Here is a 22,715-nt window from a genome sequence, read left to right as displayed (position 1 = left end):
CTCAAAATTTTGGCATTTTACTATTAATTATATAAAATTAAAAATAATAATAATAATAGAATTATTATTTAAAATCTCATTTATTACTATTACTAAGTCACTAGTTATTTATGCTGCAGTTATTATAATTTGATTTTTTTGGTACACGTTGACAGTTTAACTACTCGATGCGCTACTGGTCATAAATTATCTCATTCCAACTGGCTCCAGACATTTAATCTCCAGGTTTCAATGCAAGTAATTATGAAAAATATAGTACGAGATGAAACGCAATTTAAGATTTTGTGATATACACATCTGAACTTGTCTTATATCCTTTGCTACAAAATATACTATTTTGTAATATTTAATTTTAAATATTAAAAATAATAAATATAAAAATTTTTATACAACTTTATCCTTTGATTATTGTAAATGATTTATGAATGAATATAAATACCCTCATTATAGACAATACGTATAAATTGTGCAAAAATTGTATAGCATTTTTATCGTCATAATTATTAAATAGGCCCGTCATGTTGAAAAAGGCACATACATGTACAACTACATATATATCATTAATACATATATGCAAGTATTCTGCAATAAGTTAAAGAAAATAAATAAGTAATCAACAACTTACAACATTAATTAATAAGTTAATAATATAACTAATTGCTTATCGTATCAATAATGTTGTTAATAAACTAATGCGAATTTATAAATTATTTAATATAGAACGTATGCCTCTTCCAATAGAGCTATTAATTTAAATACTTTAATAATAATAATCTTTCCTTTTTTTTAAATGTAATAAAAATATTTTTCATGCAAATCCTGAAACTTTTTGAGGACAATTGTCATATTGGATTAATGGTTCGTAACGATTTTAATTTTTTTTTTTTTACTTTTTTTAGACATTTTATCAGAATTTATTATTTCGTGTAAACGTTTATAATAATTATAATTTACAATTACGATGATTGATGATAAATACAAATAGAACAACGTAATTTAGGAATTGGGATATAAGGGAGGACGAAAGTAATTTTTTTTTTTGGGTAAAGATGATGTTAAACTCTTTTCTTCGAGTTTTTTTTGTTATCATTAATTCCTCTCTTTTGTTGTTATTGTTGGTTTTGTGTCAAGAAAGTGCCGTGAGTTGTTGAAATGATGATAAAAAAGTACGTTCATTCACATACTTTTTCAACTAACTATTCTTTCAAATTGAAAAAAAAAAATAAAATAAAAAAATAAAGATGATGTAAAATAAGAAAAATGGAATGCAAATGAAAATTAATTGAGACTAAAATAAAAATTAATAAATAAGCATCGTTTTTAATAAGAAAATTATTTATAACATTAAAAAAAAAAGTGATCAATATGAAATAGCCTGATAGGCACACGTATATGCAATTTTAATTGTCTTGTTCGCTTGGCATATTAATTAACCAATTTTTTTTCTGTACTTTGAACAGACAGCGACACAACATTTAAAAATATCAACACGACAGTAAAACGTTTATCCAAATGTATAATATTAATTTTTTGTTTGAAATATACACATAAATGCATGACAGAGAAAGAGCGCTCGTTGATTAAATTTAAATTGTTTCAAAATTTCTTTGACATGTTATTTTAATGCAAGTGTAATTAATTACGTATGCAATACATTTAATGTATTGTTAGATGACAATTACAAGTAACATACAAATATTTAGTTTTAATTTATATTGATAAATATATATTTATAATATATATTTTTTTCTCTCGAAATCGCTGCTTAAATTGGAAGGACATTAAATATGTATGATTTTATTTAATTTAATATTTTTTTCCTTTATTATACAACACTTGACTTATGAATTGCCGGTGATTTTAATTCGCGTAATTTTGTAGTACATATTTTTTTTTTTTTGTTTATTTGTATTAAAATAAAAAAATGTTTTCTCACCATTTAAACGAACACGCGTCTTTCCGACTGCGGATGTTTGAGGATCGTCTCCATTTTTTGTGATCTTAAATATATTTTATATGTATATATATATATATATTAGTTTTTATTTACCCAGAAAATGAGAGCAACTGAATCAATCGATAAATTTTGCTAATGTAATATCGACAAGTTGTAACTTATATGTAAAGAAAAGAAAAAAAAAGTATATATAATTTAAATAAAAAATGTTTAAAAAAAGTGTCAAACAAACAAATTGAATGAAAAAGCGAGAAGAACCAGAACATCATTTTTTTTTTTTGGTTTTTTTTTTTTTTTTTTTTAACAAAAATGTACAACATACAATTTTACATGATTTCACTTTTATCCTCTCTCGACCTCACATTATTCTTGAACAATAACACGAATTATTAAATGATTAAATATTAATAATCTCCGGCATGTTAAATATTTTGTTATCTTTTGTATTTCTCTTGTTATTATATAAAGTTAGAATGGAAATTGAGATTAATATTAAATGGATAAAAAGATAATTAATGAGGACATACAATCCGGAGAAAATGACAAATGGATTTTAATATTTTATTTTTCTTTTTTTTACTCTCGTATTATCAATAATACAAATTTTTTTTCATTGGGGAGAAAGAGGATAACAATCATGAGAATGATAGTATCAGTTCACAATGCCTCACAACTCTTGCGGCATAATTATTATTATTAATTTATGCAATTGTCATTAAAAATCAATACTTTATGTTATTAATTATTCCAGGACTCACTCTGTATTGTATTGGTAGATGAAAAAGAAAAAAAAAAGAAAGATTAAATATATTTATGTATGTAAATGTGCTTTTGTTTATTTATTTTATTGTTTTAAATTATTATTGTGATTTATTTTGTTTCAAGTGTCTATCAAAGAGGCGAACGTTGATGGTGATGGAAATAAATTATAAATAAAATTAAAAAAAGAAAAAAATGAGGAAGGAAAGCGAATACGAGAGAAAAAGACGTACTTTTTTTTTAACGATATAATCGTCAGTTTTTTTTATGTGAGTCAAATTAAAAAAAAAATAATAAAATAACAATAAATTAAAGTTACCATTGATGTTACATTGGAACTTAAATAACTTAATGTAATTTTTTTTAGTTTACTCTGCTTTCTCCTCATGCGCTCTTTCCTTCGTAATAATAATATTAATAATAATAATAATAATAATAATATTGTACTCGCTAGAAAATGTGAATTTTAATTTAATGACGACTGGCTATAATATAGTAAATTGATGCGTGTATCTTCCTTTTTCATTCAACTTGTTTTCATTTTTCCTGTTTTTATTTTTTAATGTTGATTTTTTTTATCAATCTTCGGTTTCTTCAGTTCTCTATTACACACACACTTGATTGTTAAATGTTAACCGACGAATCAAATAAATAGTAGATGGAATTTAGCGACAATATACAATTGTTCAATTGTCCTCCTTTAATTATACTGCCATTGGAAATTTTATTCTCTTCTCTCAAATAATCTTTCTCTTTTGTTTCTCTTTAATTCACTTGTAATTCAAGTTAACAATAAAACTTGTCAGCGTGTCAACAATATTACATTTAAGACACGAAACAATCCTTAATATTTGTTTCGTTTAATTTACGATTCTTCATTTATTTATTCTTTCTTCTTTCTTTTTTTTAACTCAATCTTCTCAACTCAACATTTTATTGTTGGCTGTCATTATACTCTAGCTCTTGAAGTTTTTTTATTTACGAATGGTCCTACGTCACAAGTAATCTTGATAGTTGTTGGTACCTTATTCTCGTAGTTTTTTTTTGGTCATCGTCGCTACTCTCGTATTTGTTGATGGAAATAAATTATTTGAAGATGAAAGTTTAATAATATCTATTCTTTCCTTTTTACGACGACGTGACCTTAAATTGATGACGATTATATGATGATGATGATGATAATTAATAAATTATTTGACCCACTTATAGTTGTGTAGAGTGTTCTTCTTAAGGTAAACAAAAGAGTAAGAAAGAGAAGAGAGAGTAATAATATAGATCAATATTTTCTCCCTAGTATTTTTTTTAGCCTCGTCGCACGCATTCAAGGATACAATACATTGCGAAATAACGATATTAAATTAATATTGATGTTAATTCTGCTGTTATTTAATGTTTACATTTGTTCAATAATTTAATTTGGGAGAAATATAAGTTCGTCCGCCAATGATATTTTTAAAAATAAAATTCAAGAAGGAACAGTTGAACAAAGTCGCAGCATCGGTAATTAGGTGATGATGATTATGATGACGATGATAATGATGATGATGATGAAGATGATGATGGTAATAGTTGTTATAGTAGTAGTGTTGTCTAGAGAACAGGAATTGCGCGAAAAATGATTAGGATTTGGTGAAATGGAACGATTTATAATAAATGGTTAGGACTAATGATTCATGAGCTCTTTAAGGAATGGGAACAAGGGCGGGGGATAACGATAGAGAATAGGATGTTTTTTTATTTATTAGGTTAAGAAAGGTAGGACTTAATCTTAGGAGGGTTAGTTGTCGCCAGCCTCCTGTGGTTCATCTCCATCACCCTGTGTGTCGCTTGTCCAGAGCGTGAGGTTATCGCGCAATAACTGCATGATCAGTGTGGAATCTTTGTAACTGTCCTCGTTCAGTGTGTCCAATTCCGCAATCGCGTCGTCGAACGCCTAAAAAATATTAACCATGTATACTGTTGTTTACATCTATATATTTTTTTATAATTATTAATAACAAGTATAGAAATCACTCATTATTATTAATTATATTATATAAATTTATTACTGTTATTATCATACTCAAAGTTTTTTTTTATAGTATGTTAGCTATTTAAAAAGTAATTATGTACCGTAAGAAGCTTATCATGGTCACACAATTTTCTTAATGAAATATATTTTATAAACATATATTTAATCATTAAGAAATAAAATTAATTGACAGTAATTTATTAAAAGAATAATAAGTAATAATAATGATGACGTTTATAAAGGACATTAAAGAAATATTAATGAACATTATATGCCATTACGATATTATTCACACCACAAATGATATTTTTTTTAATTCTTGTAATTGTAATCTAATTAATTGGTTTTAATATTTTGTAATATCAGAGGATAGTTAGTAGTACAACGGAGACATCACTGGATATTTCGACAATGCTTTCAATAAAATAGTAGTTATCCGAAAAAAAAATTTTTAATCAAGCAAATAAAATCTTTTTTAGTTAAAACAGCAAACCCAAACGTTTGACCGAACCTGCTTAGCTAAGTGGCAAGCCCTGGCTGGGGAATTTATAATTTCGTAATAAAAAACGGAGAAGTTGAGGGCAAGACCAAGCCTAATGGGATGTGTAGGCTGCATCTTTGCTTTTGCTATGTCAAACGCTTCTTGATATGCCTTTTGTGAATCCTCAACCACCGCTGTAACGCAAATTACGACAAAGAAAATGATAATTAATAATTGACATAAAAAAGAAATATTTTTTCAGAATAATTGTAATCGTTAATGTCAATTAGTGGATTAATAAAAAATAACAAAGAACACGTCAAACCGAGCAAGACAAATGAATTATTGGGGAAAAAAAAGTAATACTATAATTTATTTTTAAAGCAAAGCAATGTCTCCATTATCACGTAGATTTCTTCTCATTGCACCATTTCACCATCCTCATTCAATGTTTCTTTTGTCAATTTCTTAGGTAAAGTATAATAATTGACGACCTAAAATGACAGCAAAGTGTTAATAAAGTAGCCAATATAATACCTGTTTGGCCAGTTGACACGCCTTGTCTGGCGAGTTCAGGATCTCGTAATAGAAGACTGAGAAGTTGAGCGCAAGACCTAGCCTGATTGGGTGGGTAGGCTGCATCTTCTCCTTGCTGATCTCAAAGGCATCTTGGTATGCCTTCTGGCTGTCATTTACGACGGCTGTACGTGCAATAATTTAGTATAGTGGATGGATTTATAAATATATATATATATTTTTTTTTATTGATTACTATTGATGTTAATTAAGTATCAGCAATCCATGCAACACACACACACACACACATATATCCATTAATATTTTATTTAATTATTTTTATCAACCACTTCTATAGCTTTCATTTTAGCTTTTATTGATAAAGTCACGCAAAGTGTTAAGTCAATTTCATTTACTCTACTTCCTCATTATTTCATATATATATATATATATATATACATTACAAAAAGAGAATAGCCATATATTCATTTACAAATAGAATGAAATTGATTTTAACGGAATTTATGTATTTTAAAATAAAATTTCATTGATTTAAGCTTCAATAGTTACTAAAATAAATTATCGAACAATATTTTTAATAATTTAAAAATATCATGTAAAAAGAAAAATTTTTTTTCAAATGCCATCAAATAACTGTTCCATAAATTAAATAAAATAAAAAATGTAATTGATAAATGTGTTGATAAATAAAAAATATATAAAATATTCACATATAAATATATATAAAAATTAATAAGTACCGTTTCTGGTTTCACCAGTTGCTACTTCCGCGAGATACCTGTAGTAGTCGCCCTTCATCTTGAGGTAAAATACTTTACTTTCGGCATTGCTGGCCTTGGGGATCAGGTATTTATCTAAAAGACCCTGGAAAAAATAAATAAATAAATAATAATTTAATCTATTATTTGTGATAAAATTTAAAATCTAATTCGACAAAACTGATAATAAAATATAATATCAAGTTACAAATGAGTAAATATCAAAACTTAATTGCTTGGTCTCGTAAAACAGGAAACAAGAACGTTTCGATAATAACAATTAGTCAATTATTTTTAATTCTTATGTAATACTGTATAATATATTTTGATAAAAAAAGAAAACATATTTATATAACAATAGAGTAAATTCATTTAATACTCGTTAAACATTTTTTTTGTAGTTAATACGCATGAATAATTAATAAAAGTTATGCATGAGTTAAATATATTTGTTATCCGTCAAACAATGACGTAAACATGTTGTTTATTAAAAGCTCAAACGCGCAATATTAAACCGCATGTATATTACGTATTCATATACAACTGCAGATAAGCTTTGCACATAACGAGGATAGAGTTTAATTATTAATTACATTTGATTAATTCTCGTTGAGTACCTGAGTTTAGTTAAAGTAAAACTTGTTTGTAGTTTCATCCAATTAGTACTTTATATTCGAATCTAGTACAGGTTGATAGTTATTTTTATTAATATATAATTTTTATGATGTTTATTAAGCAATAAAAAATAAAAATAAAATATTTCATAAAATAATTTGACATTAAATAAAATATCCATTCATTCAAATTTTTAAGTACTTGAATTGAGAAGTCAGTAGGTACTCAATGATTGAGCAAGAACCGTTGAGGTGCGCCAACCACTTCCTCTTTCATTTCCTATTAATTTCCGCATTCCGATTATAAACGACTCATCGTTATATTAAAATTATCATTTTTTCTTTTTCACTTCATTATCTTCATAATAAATATTTTATTTTTTATTTATGGCGTTTATTTTTATACGTTTATTTGATCTCGATGAGGATCAAGCTCAGGTATCGGTAATTGACCCAATTGAGAAATTCAATACGCGACTTTTTTTTTGTTTGTTGTCTTAACTTCTAAAGATCTCTCTCGGTATTTAGAACAAGAAAGATGATCCAGCTTTATTTTTTTACTGTTTATTGTTTGTAATAATTTTAGTTTCTAAAAAGCTTAAATTTTTTTATTTAATTGGCTACTAATTGTAAATTTATTTATATATAAAAAATATTGAAACTTTATTTGTGACTGATTATATAATTTTTTAAATAAATTTTAAGTAATTGTATACTTGTGTAATGATTAAATAAACTTTATAACTGATGTTAATTTATTCGAAAACAAAACTAGACATTTAGTTGATAACTTTGCCAAATAACTTAAAAATTTTGGATGTAATCCAAATTACCAAGTGTAAAATAACAAGTTTTATTTAATAGTATTTTGCAAAATTATATTGCATTAAGACATTAATGTATTTCACTTAAATATATATAAATATTAAATAAATAGTCATCGTGAGTTATCAAGAGATGTTATAGTTAAATAATATGAAATATATCAAATGCTATGACATTAAACATATTGTGTGTTTTTTTTTTTGACGTGATAAATTATCGTACTGTGTAAATTATAAAATAAGAAATTAGTGTACATTAATGTATATATTTTTATTGTAAGTGAACCTTGAGAATATTATATAGCAATTGTGTAAACAATAAACAGCAATGTGTGTATACATACCCTAACTATACTAATTGTTCAAATATTATTATTATTATTATTATTGTCGTTACTAAATATCTTTTGTATTTAATACTTTAGTTGACAAATATTACTCTATTGTATGTCATGGTCATACTTATAATTATAATTAACCACCGACACATTAATGATAAAAATATCATTTTTTTTTATTTAATGGTCAACGTAATTTAATGATTATTTGATAATCTTTTATATTTTCTTCTTGTTTTTATTCTTTAGTTATTAATCGATAAATATATTAATGATTATTTATAAATAGCACACGATGAAAATGTAAAAAATAAAAATTTTTAAAGGGACGAAAAAAATGAAGTTTTGTATAATAGGGAATATGATCAATAGAGAAACTGTTTAGAAGAATAAATAATGAAAATAAATTACCAATACATCGTAGCAGATCTCACGCAATTCTTTTTCAACCTTTTCCCGGTATTCCTTGGCCATCTGCTGTTTACGCTCAGAGCCTTCGGTCTTTTGCTCAATTGAGGATATTACTCTCCACGAGCTACGTCTCGCACCAACGACATTCTTGTAAGCAACGGACAGTAGGTTTCTTTCCTCATTTGACAATTCAACCCCCGTCTCGGTTACTGCCTTCATTGCTGCTGCCATGTCATCGTACCTTTCTGCTTGCTCTGCGAGCTTTGCACGCTGCACCAATTCTTCTTTGTCCACAGACATTGTGTCAGCTGTAAAAAAAAATAAATAAATAAATTAACTAAAAAAATTCAATTTTATTTAAAATTCTTTAAAAACTCGTCGGCTGATATTTAGTTTTGAATTTATAAAATCCTAGGGAACATTTTAAAATTTTCTAAAATCACAAAAAGCATTTGTATGCTAAGTAGGTGCCAAGATTTTTTTACCTGACTAATTTTGTCGGATCTTCAAACTAATACAGTCTCGACTGACATAAATCATCAGTTTAACTTAAAAAAAATTGTTCTCTTACTTGGAACAGATGAAAAGATATTTTAGTTTCTATTGATTACATTTTTTTTCAACGATTTTTCTTTGTTAAAATTATTTTCTCAGTTTGAATTTAAAAATCTTAAGCTATATCTTAAGAATTATAATCTATTGAACATCTTTTAATGCTCTACTCTATTGTTTCTATAATATTGCATGACGAAAATTGTACAAATTAAAGGGACGACCGAGTAGGCAAGACACGATTTGCATAAGCGTGACTAATAACATCAACCTTGATGGCAGATAATTAGTTTTCGTTAATTAAATAATTCAATGAAAAATTATCTCAATAAAATAATTATTCATCGGATCCTAATAATGATTGATCTTCAATTATCTTTATCTACAGTATAAATTCTCCTGGTATTCAATCAAATTCTTGAGTTGTACACTAATATGATATAATACAATAAATATATATATATAATAACTTTGGCAAGGAAATGAAGAATAAAGCAGGAACCCAACGTACTACACCTACTCAACCATTTAAATTATAAAACAACGTTTATTATTACAATATTTACTTATGAATTGAATTGACCTCGAGTTAATTTACAAACTTCCAAAATTTTTTATCTATCAAAACCACTAGATAAATAATTAACGGACAAAGTAACTATAGTGACGTCTCAAATAGTTCAAGAACGAATAAATTTAAAAAAACATAATTGTAATTTTAAAAAATAATTATTTCAATTTTTCCATTAAATATTAAATTAATAATTATTTTCAACAATTGCTCTCTCAAATATAAAATATCTTAAATAAATATATTTTAATATTTAAGCAATTGTATAAAACGTAAATTACATGTATGAGATAGAGAAGGGTGCGAGTATGTTATATCCGGTTTTATTCATTCACTTCCGGTTAACATTCAGAATGAGAACGATTCTCAGATTGTAATATACGTTCTATTTCATTTAGTTCTCGATCAGGGCTACTGCTTCATTTACACTTGACATAAAAAAGTTCATTATCAACTTCATTGCTGGCTCTTCTCCCTATCTCTCTCTCTTGCTATGTATGTATTATTACACTTTTTTTCTAGTTTCTTACATATTACAAATATTTTATCTACCTCAGCAATTGATTACGTGGTAATGATGATAATGTATAACGTAGGGTGCTGAATAAAACGTTATCATAGTGCGATTAATTATGAAATTCGTGTTCTATATTTCAATATTTTACTACACGGTCACCTGGTGCGACTGTTAGATTTTATGAGGATCAAAGTACAACGTTGCCGAATGTATGTCAGTGTTGCCAGTTCTGAGACAAGTGTCTGGCAATTAAGACATAAAAAATTTAACAAACGCTAAGTAAAACTTTAACTCGACTCCTTTTATAAAATTATAAATTTATCAATTAATGTATTAATTAACATGTATTAACTCAGCTGTGGATTTATCAGATAATTAAATACACTTACATCCGTTTTGAATAGTTTAAAAACAAAGTGTAACTTTAATTAATTATTTCGTTCCTTGTATTTACCACGAACTTTAGATAAAATATTTTATCAGGTTTTTTTTATCTATCAGTATCAGTAGTCGTGTTTCTTGAAAACGATGATATATGTAATATTGTATGAATGTTTTTTAGTTAAATTGTTAGGCTAAAATAAAAAGTTAATTTAATGAGAAGTTCAAGACACAAGAGTTTCCTCGAGAAAGTCACTTCAATGTCATCATCAGACCTCGACACGAATTCCTAACGACTTGAACAATTCAGTGTCGGGAATACTCAATGGCCTTGAATAAATCCTACGTTTGTTTTATAGTCAATACCTTCGATCTGTGCCTAATATTTATGATAATTAATTACATAGTACATCAACTTTATTAAAAAAATAAAATTATTTAAATTAAATATTTGAACCTCAGACTTCAGCTTTTCCACAAAAAAATAATAATTTAAACGTCACTTATCAATGAGTGTGAATGTAGCAGACATCAGACAATTTATAAATTTTAAATAAATAAATTAATTAATTTAAATAGTGAAATTTAAAAAAATGCGCGTATTAATTTTTCTTTGATCTAAATACGCATTTTTAAATTTTTATTCATTTATTCAAAAAATTAAAAAATTCTCACTTGTCAGTTACATTCACACTCATCACTCATGACAATCTATTAAATTAGCAAAAATAATTAGTAAATTAACTAAAATATTTGAGGTTAAATTTTTGAGTGGCGCCACATGTGGCTGCATTTAAAAAAAGAAGTATTCGAGCAATTAAAGTTTCTATTAGAAAATTACTAATAATTTATTATTTTAATTAATTAATTTTTTTTTTAGAATTATAAAAATAAGCAGTCCGTAATACAGTAAATGGCAATAAAAAAAAGAAACGTAGGTGATTGTGTTAACGGACATTGCGCCAATGCAGAGGTAGTACGCGATGAGATTTTTTGCGTCGTAGACTCAACGAGGATCGATAGCTCGTTACGGAGAAACTCTGAGGGCAGCTTGTGAAGTAGGAACGGAAATAAAAAAATATATATATATGTGTATATATATATATAAATATAAAATAAGAAGAAAAATACGTATCAACGAATGAAGAGAAGTAATAAAAGGGAAGAATGTGCTTATGAAGAGGGTTACAAAAGACAAGAATAGCGCGCCGGATGTTAAGTAGCGGCAGCAGAGGCCAACGGCAAGCTTAGACTTTTAATAAGTCTCGTTATAAAAATACAATGCCCAGATTATACATGTACGTTAATATTTTATTAAATATAGTACATATAAATATATCAAGTAATAGGTAAAAATTAAAAAAAAAACTAAGTCTTACCTATTTTAAAAATCCTTTGTACAATAAATACTTAATTAAATTAACGGAGACGCGTGTGCTTCTCCGGTTTCACTCGCTATCACAAGAAAGACAAGTCAGTCAGTCAGTCAGTCAGTCAAGGTGTGCCTTGCTTTTTTTTTTTATAAAATCAGACTAGAATTATCAACGACGCAATTCCAAAGTAATTACGTTTAGTCTACAGGAATATTAATTATATCGCTAGCGAGATTGGTAAAATCAATATTCGCATCAACGAAAAAAAAATACCGGTATTTGTCAATCACTTAAAATTCTTACGTACTACTCGTTCTTTTTTTTTTGTTCCTCAATCACGCGTTACGACTCTACACATCCCTCAATGACCACTCCCGCACAACGACTGAGCCGGCAACGCTGTCGACAAGTGGGGATGAGTAACAACTCGGTTAACTTCGTAACAACTTTCGGGTAAGCTCGCTGTCACTTGGTTAAAGTCGTGAGTCTTCGGTCTGAGCCGAAATATTGATCTGTGCCGGCATGGCCGCCATCAAACGAGGTTGGGTGGGGCAGCGTCCCCGGGACGCCGTTGAATTCATCGCGTTATGTTACTATTCTTCTTTTCCTGCTGTGAGCTTTCTTGTGATTTTTATCCTTCATTCTTTCATTTTCTCAATAAAACATTTGTACTCCAGTTTTTTTTTTTTTACTTGTCTGGAGACTTTTTTTTCAAGGATTAAGAATCAAGTATGTCGCTTATGTACGAAAAATTAAGCTTTGATATAAATAGGCTTATGATATATGATATATGTACTTATTTAAAGTAATATTCTGTAGCTATTTAAATTATGCTGAATACATACTTAATATAATCATTGATATTTATAAGAAAAAGAAAAGAAAATTGTTACACATTCAGATGTGAAATGTAGCAGATATCAGACAAATTTAAAATTATAGATAGAGTAAATAATTAATAAAATTCATTTAAAAGAAACGCGCGTTAAAAAAATTTTGAAATTGATAAGTGCGTTTTTAAAATTATTTACTCTATTTATTTATAATTTTAAATTTGTCTGATGTCTGCTACATTCACACTCATACATTTGGAATTTTTTTGTCTCTATAATTAATTTGAATGATGAATAACAAAATAATTTTTCAACAAAATAAATAAATTAACTGACAATAATTAAATGATTCATTTAACAAATACAATTTATGTTACGTGATAATCGTTGAAGAGGTCAATGCTTTGTTTTACTTTGTCTTGTGTTCATTAACCTCGCAAATTTTTTATAATTCAAACTAGACTAAATACCTGTAGATTTATTGTAAAGGCAAGTGGATAGTGGGTCGGTTATTCAAGAGATTTCATTATTACTGTTATTATTGATTTGAATTGTGTGATTCAAAGACAGTGATGAATTAATAATTTTCTTTTTTTTTTTTTTTTTTTTTGCAAGTCTATAGGTAAACAATCAGTGTTACAAGAGTAAACAAAAATGAAGAAGAAGAGACATGTGAAGATGATAATTATGAATTATGGTGTAATGTGAAAAGTGAGAGGTAATTATGGGGATAGTTTGTACAGGTTGACAGTGAGCAAGATGGTAACAAGAAGACATGGTTTGTTGAAACGGCTGGAAATGAAATATTGATCTGTTAAAATTGCGCGCGCAACCCCTGCAGACCCAACCCTATGTATTTTTTCTCTGGTTTTGCTTCTCTACGTTGTCTATCTCAACATTTACCACTCATTTTATCTCTATCTCTCTTTTATCACCATCTACTCCTTTATACTAGAAGAAGACCAGAGTACACCAGTCGCCACCATTTTCTCTTGTGTATATAGACTTTTCCTATTGTAAATTCAGGCCTCATCTTATCTTACATCTTTGAATAAAGGAGATCTGAAAATTTTTCAAGAGGCCGACATACAAATTTTTTATGAAATACATTTTTATATTATTCAAATGATTATGAATAAAAATATGTACAATTAAAAAAATATTTTGTACGTTAACGGGGACAAGAAATAAGAACATTTATTTTCACTTTATCTGATCTGAAAGGTCCATTGAATTTATATTCAGGGCGAAAATCTACGAATCTTTTGAAAATTAATATCATAAACCTCCATATAGAAACAAAATTTTGTATAAATTTAATATTTATGATTTCTTGAGCTTGAATATCCGATAGGATATAGGAAATTCAATAAAAAAAACTCTTGATATTGAGATTTGAATGATATCCTTCCAAAGGGCTTAGGAAATAAACTTACGATTAAATTTTTGTAGCTTCAAGCTTTCAAGGACTTGATATAATTTTATTCCCTAATGATAATCGTGCCGGGATTTATCCAGTTCATTTATCAGCTAGACGAACTGAGTGGAAATAAAGTGTCGGCTTATTGATGTATAAGAAGAATAATACTTAAGATTTCTCAATCTATTAATTTTAAATTGTGTCCTTCTAATAACTCAAGTCACACCTCATTATCTCTCGATATCCGTTGATTAAAATTTTTTCTATCTATAAATAATAGTTGAAAGATATTGAGTATGTAAAGAACTTCGATTCATGAGTTAGGTTTAGTGTAAAATATTTAAACAAAATAATTACATATTTATAACAAAGTTCTATTACTATTAACGTATAGGGTAGAAGTACCATTTGTGGCCACTGCTCCATTTTTGGACATTTAATACTTTATTTTAATAAATGAAAAAGTATTAAAAAAAAGTTTCATTCGAATAGTCTGATAAAAGTATCTTCGAACACATTTAAAAAATTAATCATGTCATTGGATATTTTACAAATTATATTTAAAATTTCTAAGTGGTCAAAACTGGCCTTCAAGTGGCTAAAAACGGTACTTCTACCCTATTTCATATTTGATGATATTACGAAATTATAGAATGAAAATAACGATTGTTGAATTAAGTCTCAGTGTATATAAAATATCATATATATTGTCAATCTCTTTGACATGTGTCCACATGTTTATCGATATTCAACATCTCTAACACAGCTCTAGGATTTCAATAAAAACGAGTTTCTAGGCCAGGGCCACTCTTTTTCATGTCTGCAAAAACAACAGGGCTCTATTCTTTTTTTTCCTACAAATAAATGAATTTTTCCTCTATATTTTTTTTTTTTTTCATTTGCTCCACTCAAGTGATCGTCATTGAATCAGTGATAAAAAAAATTTCTGAAAAATTCCTATTCATTTTTATTTTCTTTTGAAATATGAGTATCGTCCGGGATTTTCCCTTGACTAAATTTAATCGATTGAGCTTTCCGGTAGCTCATGCAAATAAATTTCCGGGTAAGCTCTCGGTCACTAGTACAAATACATAAAATATTGATATCGAGTAAACACTTGGTGGTAATTAACTTCAGAAAGTTAAGATTTGAGAAAAAAAAATAAAATTTTATTGAATGGACAGAAAAATTTTATAGAAGAGGTAAAAAAATCCAATTATCTTAGGTATACATTTGTGATATTATTATATAAATATTTAAACGCATATTAACTCGATCGACCTTAACTACCGTACGCTTAACTTCGATCCTCTACATACTATACTCCTTTATTTCTATCCTGGTTGCTATTTCGTCCTCGTGAAAACGAACCAACGTACACTACTACACATATACGATAGGTTAGTAATGAAACGATCAATAATATCGTCTTGTATATACTACATCAATACACGCGAGTCCACTTTCACGTGTTGTTTGAACACTGAGATTTAACTTAAATTAATTACAATTTTATATTGAGCTATAATCAATGGATCAATTAATATAATTAATTAATTAGTTAATTTGCTATGACTGGACCATAAATCAAATATTAAATTTATCGGTCATTAAATATTAAAATTCGATAAAACGTCCAGACGAAATAAGACGAGTTGAGTGTTAAATTTTTAAGCAGCAATAAAATTTAATTAAATATAAATTCGAAATTGTATTTTTAAAGATAAAACCAATATGAGGTCAAGTTTATCAGAATTTATCATGGCGATTTTTCTTTCTTTTTTTAGTTAATTGAATTGAAGTGCTCATGTAATTTGATTAAAAGATAGATTTACTTATCACTTTACAGAAAAAAAGTAAATGAAATTAAGTTAAATTGAAAAACAAAAAAATATATACAAATCAATGAATGATAGTAATGGGAGGTTTTATGTAACCATTCGGACTATTGTCTGAATCTGTAGTATTGTATAAGCCTATATTCCGTCAGGTGCAGCTGGTTGGGCGGATATCATGAACAAACCGATAGCTCTCGTTTCCCATTCTCTTCCTCTAGTTTTAGCTACGGAAATAGTTATCTGTATTTTTATTTCTCTCTTCACATTTGGTCAACGATTTAAATATCGACGCACGTCAATATTTTGTTTGATTGATATTTTGCTTTTCAATAAACACATTTGCGTTTTATCAACGATAAAAATTCTCTTTTTAATACACAAAAATAAATAAATAAATATAAAATAACAAAAGTTTGTAAATCGATACGAGATAAAGTAAAATGGAATTCAAACAAATTGCCGAGGAAATTTTTGAATAGATATTCGTTGAGAAAAAAAATTGAAATTTAAGATAATCTTGTATGTAAAAGAAGCAAGTAATAAATAGAGAGAACTTTTCAACATGTCTAACTGCCAGACGTCGTGCATAAATCGATAAACAGTACATGAGTACACAATAAAATGGAATAATATTTAGGTGTGGAATACTAAATAAAATTATTTGGTACTATTTCTTTCATATATATGTACTTGCTTTCTTATTTCTTTTATTTATTTATTTAATATAAAGTCGAGATTGACCCCGTGATTTAATTCGAAAATTCCTCACTGTTTTCAAGGCTAAATTCATCATTATTAAACCCTTTTCAAACCCTTAAAGCTCAGAAATATATAAAGATATATATTTTATTTTTTATAATAAATATTATAAGATACAAAAATTTCATTTTATTCAATATCACGTGAACGACTCATTCGATTTGAGGTTTTCTTGATGCAATCGAACGAGTTTATCATGACTTATATCTGATTAAATTTTGAGATTGATTAGATTGGTAACTAACGAGTGTATTTAAATTAAAAAAAAATAAATTACAATATTTTATAATTTCATTATTCCATTGATTTAAACACAATTTTTTAAAATTTGAAATTTTTATGAGATTTTATATGTAAAATATTTTTCTGACTGCCACAAAAAAATGTTCAAATTGAACAACTCAGATCTTATATTAATTGTAAGAAAAAAAATGAATCGAGACATTATTTTATTATTGCAGACTTTATAATACTTGAAATATAATATCTCCAAGTGCCTAAAAGCACTTGATTTTTAACATTAAAGATTAAAAAAAAACTTGAGAAAACGACTCAACGAAATATTAAAACCAAGTTTATTATAAATAAAATAAAAAAGTAAATTCATGTCAATTACTGCTAAAAATTACTCGCATTTATTTTTATATTAGCAATTAAATAATATGACTCAAAGTTTTTAATAGCATTCATTCAAGCTTAATAAGCACGTATTAATTTTAATGACAAATAGTGTTGAATAACAAAAATTCAATCGCAGGAATTTTTATCAATGAAGATAAATTTTTTAAAAAATATTTCATTAAATTCTTTTTATTTCGATTAATTTTTCTATTTTCAAAAAGGGAAAAAATTTTAATAATAAATAAATATATATTAATGCATCATGTAGGATAAATAGAAATAAGATGACGTTTAATCTAACAATATTGAAATAGTATCATAAATTCTATCATGTAATATGATATACTTTTTCTAAAATATCAGACAATATGTACTCTTAAAAGTGTATCAAAGATGCTGTCACTAACAGAAAGAATAAAAAATAAAAATGGTACTTTCATTTATTAAATGAAAAGCAGAAAAAAAATATCAATAAACTAGCAATTGCTTGAACATTTTATCGATATTCATTTTAGTAAAATTTATGTTTCATTGGATTTAAATTGAATAAATAAAAATAATAAAATGTAAATAAAAAATCGATGGCTAGAGACAGGCATAGAACTTGAACAGGACGTAAAACGTAAGTGAACTCTTGGTGCGTCATTCAGCTTGGAATAGCGTGTGATGTCAAGCTTACAATAAATAAATTTATTTAAGCTATGTTTAAATTTATTACATTAAATAATATTAAATAATGAGTCATTTTATGGAATATATTTAGCGCGAGAATGAGATAGATGTTAATTATTTGTATTACCAAAAAAAAATTTTTTCTTCCCTATTTTAGAAAATTTGGGAAACCACGCGAGTGCATAAAACCAAGGGGATTTAAATGCAGTGTAGGGGCGTGGGCCTACTGGTACATAATTCTAAGGATGACGTGTCCATGAACAATATATATGTATATACACAGACTATATAATACAACACTCATCTAACCAGTATGTAGTACTGATGTGATGTGAGTACTCCTGTCCTCTCTTCTATTCTATACGTGACGTACGTCGTCATGACTGAGTCACGCGGTCAATCGCGAGACATGAGGAAGAGAGCGAGACGGAAATAGAAAAAGACTGAGAACCTCCAAAGTGTATCGCGTGTCTAATACACAGCTCTAAATTCGTTTTTTTGTCTTCCGCTTATATTACATCAACAATTATCATATATTCGTTATTTTAATTTTGTTGTAAATTATAAATAACAAGAATTTAATGTATAGTTATTTGCACTAATCGGCAATATTTATGTATGATTAAATTTTCTGGTATGGTGTAGTGGCTTAAACATTTCTTGTGTACAATAAATTTTATTGTTAATTTTAGAAATAATAATTTTTTTTAGGCATTAATGACAAGTTTTTTATGGTCAGAAAGTTTAGAAATTCTGTAAATACAATAGACTCAGTAATATATAAATATATATATAAAAAAAAAAAATTATGTTTAAAATACTAAATATGGTGTAAGTAGAGTATATAGTTGACCTGATTTATTGCAATTATATGAAAAAAGGAATATATTGTTTAAAATGATAATAAAAAATTCAAGAGGAAGTTGAATTTTTTCAAGTATTAAAATACATGTTTTTTTTTTTTTTAAAGTTGTAAATAAAATAAAACGTGAAAATTACTTTGTGTTAAATAATAATAATAATAATAATAATGAACAAGAGTAATATATATTGTAGAGGAAATAAAAGCAAGAGTAAGCTCGCCTGGAAACTGATTTACCGTTAGATTGGGAATAATAGGTCACGAAAAGAAAAATATAAATATAAATTACTTTTTCTTTTATTAGAGATTTTTCAATTGATTTAAAATTGAAATTTAAAATCATCAATTTTGAAAATAAATGACTTGGATTATTTGACTTTATAATAATAATACTTGTTATTATTAAGGAAGTATTTTGTTTCGATGATAATGGAAATAAAAAAAGAGCATGAATTTCAACAAGACGAAGGGCTTTAAGAGGCTGTCAACTCATTGTCACGTGTTGGTATATTGTGTAGCGACACACCGCGTCTTGATAGTCCCTCTGTACTTATTACTCACTCTTCATAAAATATAAAGATGTGGGTCGAGTTTATCGCGATAATTGAAGAGATACAAGAGAACTATGAAGAAGCTTTTTAACAAACGTCAAGTTCGATGCTCTTACACAGCCAATAACTTAAACGTAAAAAGTATAAATACTATGTAGATATACTTTTTAAAAACAAGTTTTTTTTTTTTTAATTAAATAAATTTATGAATCAATATTTATAGATACAATATTAGTTTTGGAAGTAATATAAGGAGTAGATTGTTTGACTAACATAAATTTATAAAATATAAGTAGATTTTTATGACATAAATTTATAATAAAAATAATATTAAGATTGATTGAACTATAAGATTGGAAGGAAGCAAAAGTAATCAATCAAAAAGTAAGAACGAAAAAATGAAATTGCATGGGACCGAAAAACAATACAGATAACAAAGAATCACGTCAAAAAAGAAAAATGATTAAATATGAAATATTAGTTGAAGATACAGCTGTATATTGATTTTTTGAAATGAAATAATAATAATAATGAATGTGATCAATGATAGTAAAGTTAGCGGACATCTGACAATTTTTAAAACTTTTAAATAATAAATTAAAATGTGTATAGAATAAAAATAAAAAAATACATGTTTAGACAATTCAAAATTCAGTACATGCACTTTTTAAATTTTATTATTTTAACTATTTAATTTTTTTATATGTAATTAAAAAATTGTCGTATGTCTGCTACGTTTACATTCATATATAATCAAATAAAATTTACCAATTGAACTTTGATTATTTCTACTTGTTAAAAATCAATTGACTTTTTTTTTTTAAGATAGAAAATAACTAAAGTTAAATAACGTTTTTCCAATGTCCAATAATTAATAGACTGTTGAAAAGTATTGATACTTATTTCAATAACAATTAAAATGATAATTGAAAAATTTTAAACGGTATAGTATCTGGGTAATTATAAAACGAGTTTTTTTTTTTTAAATAATGATCATTAAAATAGTTTGGATGATTAACAACCAAAAAAGTACAAATGATTTAATGAAGTGAAAATAATAAAAAATTGTAAACGCTTTTGGTGTTAATTAACAAAACGGTATATTAGTAAAGTAACATAATAATAGTGTAGAGAGAGGAGAGAAAGGCGTGGGCTGGTGGTACGCTCATATATCGATCACACGAGCGGTTGCTTGGTTTATCAAAGGCTGCTGGCTGGTCACGAGAAAAAAATTACATTACTCTGGACTATCTTTTATCACGACGTCAAGTGGAAGACCAAAAGACCCTGGCTCGTCTATATGTCTAACAATTTATAATATATAAAAATCTTTATCGCCAAAAATATCTATACTAGTAATTATCACGCCAAATTATCTCAATTGGTTAATACTACGTAAGTATGTATGTACATAGACGCACATACACATATATATGTATATATTTGTTTTCAACATTCATTTCTACTTTATAAGGTCGTAATTGAAAGCTGAATTTTTTATTATTGAGAATTCAATGCACATCATTGCACGTTCATCCAGCACGTCCGAATGACAGCAAACCCGGCGAGACAGTGGCGTAATTTATTTTATATAATCATTTGATAGGAGTTCAGTCATGATTGACCGAAAAAAAAGTAATAAATCTAAAAAACAAAAAAGTTTTATGTAAAATATATGAAATTAAAAAGTCATGACATTGAAGAAATCTATGCGCCATATAAGGAGATGAAAAAAAATTGCGTGGGTGAAATGGGTTGACAGAATAAAATATTTAAATAACTGAAAAAATTTCTATACTGTACTGTAATAATTAAGTTAATTATAAAAAAAAAAATTTTTTTGTTTAATTAATTTATTAAAACATTAAATGTTTAAATAAATTATTAATAGTAGCCGGTGAGTAAAGCAACATGGCGCAAGGGCACTCCCCTCAAGTGCGTTTCCAATAACGTCATTTAAAAAATATATATTTAATAATTAAAAAATATTATTAATCGAAAATTGTATTTTAAATACTTAGTAGTAATCTTAAAAAAATAATTAATGAAAATTACGACTGAGTATGCCATTAAAAATATCTAAAGAATTTTATTTCCCGTAAATAGCCAGCGAGAAAGTCTTGGAATTCGCCGGCGTACAAAACAAGATGGCAACCGTCGTATGTAGCAGACGAGTGAGTAAAAGAGAACAAGTGAGATAGTGAATTAAAAAAAGATAAAAGATCAAAAAAGAGAGGATATCTTTGTCGTTTAACAATCTCTATATCTTGTTCTCTTACTCTAATGTAACGTGCGTCATTCGCGTACGAGCCGCATTCATATCGCATGACCGGAATAAAAAAAAAAGAAAAAAAAACTATAAGTTTTTCTTTTTTTTATTTCTTATTAATGATTAATGTATAAAAAATTATTTGTAGGTTACTATTAAATTTAAATACGTGATGAAATAATAAAATGAGTTAAAAATTATAAATATTACCTTGTAAAGGCCTTAAAGGGCGTTTTTAGATTAAACAAACTGACGCGACTAGATTGTGGGGACAGTAACGTCGGCAGATTTAATGGCTACGGGGTTCACTTGGCTGTCTCGACAATTTCACATAATTTAGTATACGACATATATCGTACAAACGATTAATTAAAATTTATTATTTTTTAGTTAATATATATCACTTGTTAATAAATTATTTTAAATAATAATATATCACTCATAATTGTATAATTATTTAAATAAACTCACCTAATAACGAGTGCAGTTAGCGGTCTGGAAAATCTCGATGCTTCAGTTTATTACAACGGCTCCTGTTCACACTACACTATAGTTTTACACAGTGCACTGCTGATGGTGCTTTCTGCTTTGAGACTCAAGGAAATCGCCATCTTTACTGCGCATGTTAATTTATATGCGTTTCCGTTTATTTAAAATTTCCCGCCTCAGTTTTTAAAAAACTTCATAGCAGTTATACTTATTATTTTAGATTTTATTTAACGATACTATTCAATTTTGTGGTAATAAAAATTTAGAAAACATACATTTTTTTTCAAATATTCATAATTATATGAATGATTAAATAT

The 22,715-nt window shown here is 26.9% G+C and overlaps 1 protein-coding gene across 4 annotated transcripts; it reads right to left on the bottom strand.

Annotated features, from left to right (window-relative positions):
• Positions 1 to 1,002: 1,002 nt before the first annotated feature.
• LOC130669860 (14-3-3 protein zeta) lies at positions 1,003 to 22,541 on the bottom strand. Of its 4 annotated transcripts, none has more exons than XM_057472996.1 (5): positions 22,381 to 22,541; positions 8,691 to 8,998; positions 6,486 to 6,609; positions 5,239 to 5,402; positions 1,003 to 4,649 (listed from the first exon to the last, which is right to left on the bottom strand). In XM_057472996.1, the coding sequence occupies exons 2-5, from the start codon at positions 8,988 to 8,990 to the stop codon at positions 4,494 to 4,496; spliced, it is 744 nt and encodes a 247-aa protein (XP_057328979.1). In that variant the 5' UTR covers positions 8,991 to 8,998; positions 22,381 to 22,541; the 3' UTR covers positions 1,003 to 4,493. The 4 variants fall into 4 exon arrangements, with proteins under 4 accessions (XP_057328979.1, XP_057328977.1, XP_057328980.1 ...); XM_057472994.1 differs by lacking the exon at positions 5,239 to 5,402 and adding an exon at positions 5,746 to 5,909 and having other exon boundaries at positions 22,381 to 22,540; XM_057472997.1 differs by lacking the exons at positions 5,239 to 5,402; positions 22,381 to 22,541 and adding exons at positions 5,746 to 5,909; positions 22,120 to 22,263.
• Positions 22,542 to 22,715: the final 174 nt, after the last annotated feature.

This window comes from Microplitis mediator, chromosome 6 (genome assembly GCF_029852145.1).
Source record: "Microplitis mediator isolate UGA2020A chromosome 6, iyMicMedi2.1, whole genome shotgun sequence".
NCBI lineage: Eukaryota > Metazoa > Arthropoda > Insecta > Hymenoptera > Braconidae > Microplitis > Microplitis mediator.
This window is presented reverse-complemented; position numbering and strand designations above follow the sequence as displayed.

What these genes read in the sequence shown, in the direction of transcription:
- LOC130669860 (XM_057472996.1), bottom strand. Translation starts at nt 8,990, where the DNA reads ATGTCTGTGGACAAAGAAGAATTGGTGCAGCGTGCAAAGCTCGCAGAG. An exon ending in AACTGGTGAAACCAGAAACG is followed by an intron (nt 5,403 to 6,485) that starts GTACTTATTAAT and finishes TTTGCGTTACAG; the next exon opens with CGGTGGTTGAGGATTCACAA. An exon ending in CTTGCCACTTAGCTAAGCAG is followed by an intron (nt 4,650 to 5,238) that starts GTTCGGTCAAAC and finishes AATATTTTTTAG; the next exon opens with GCGTTCGACGACGCGATTGC.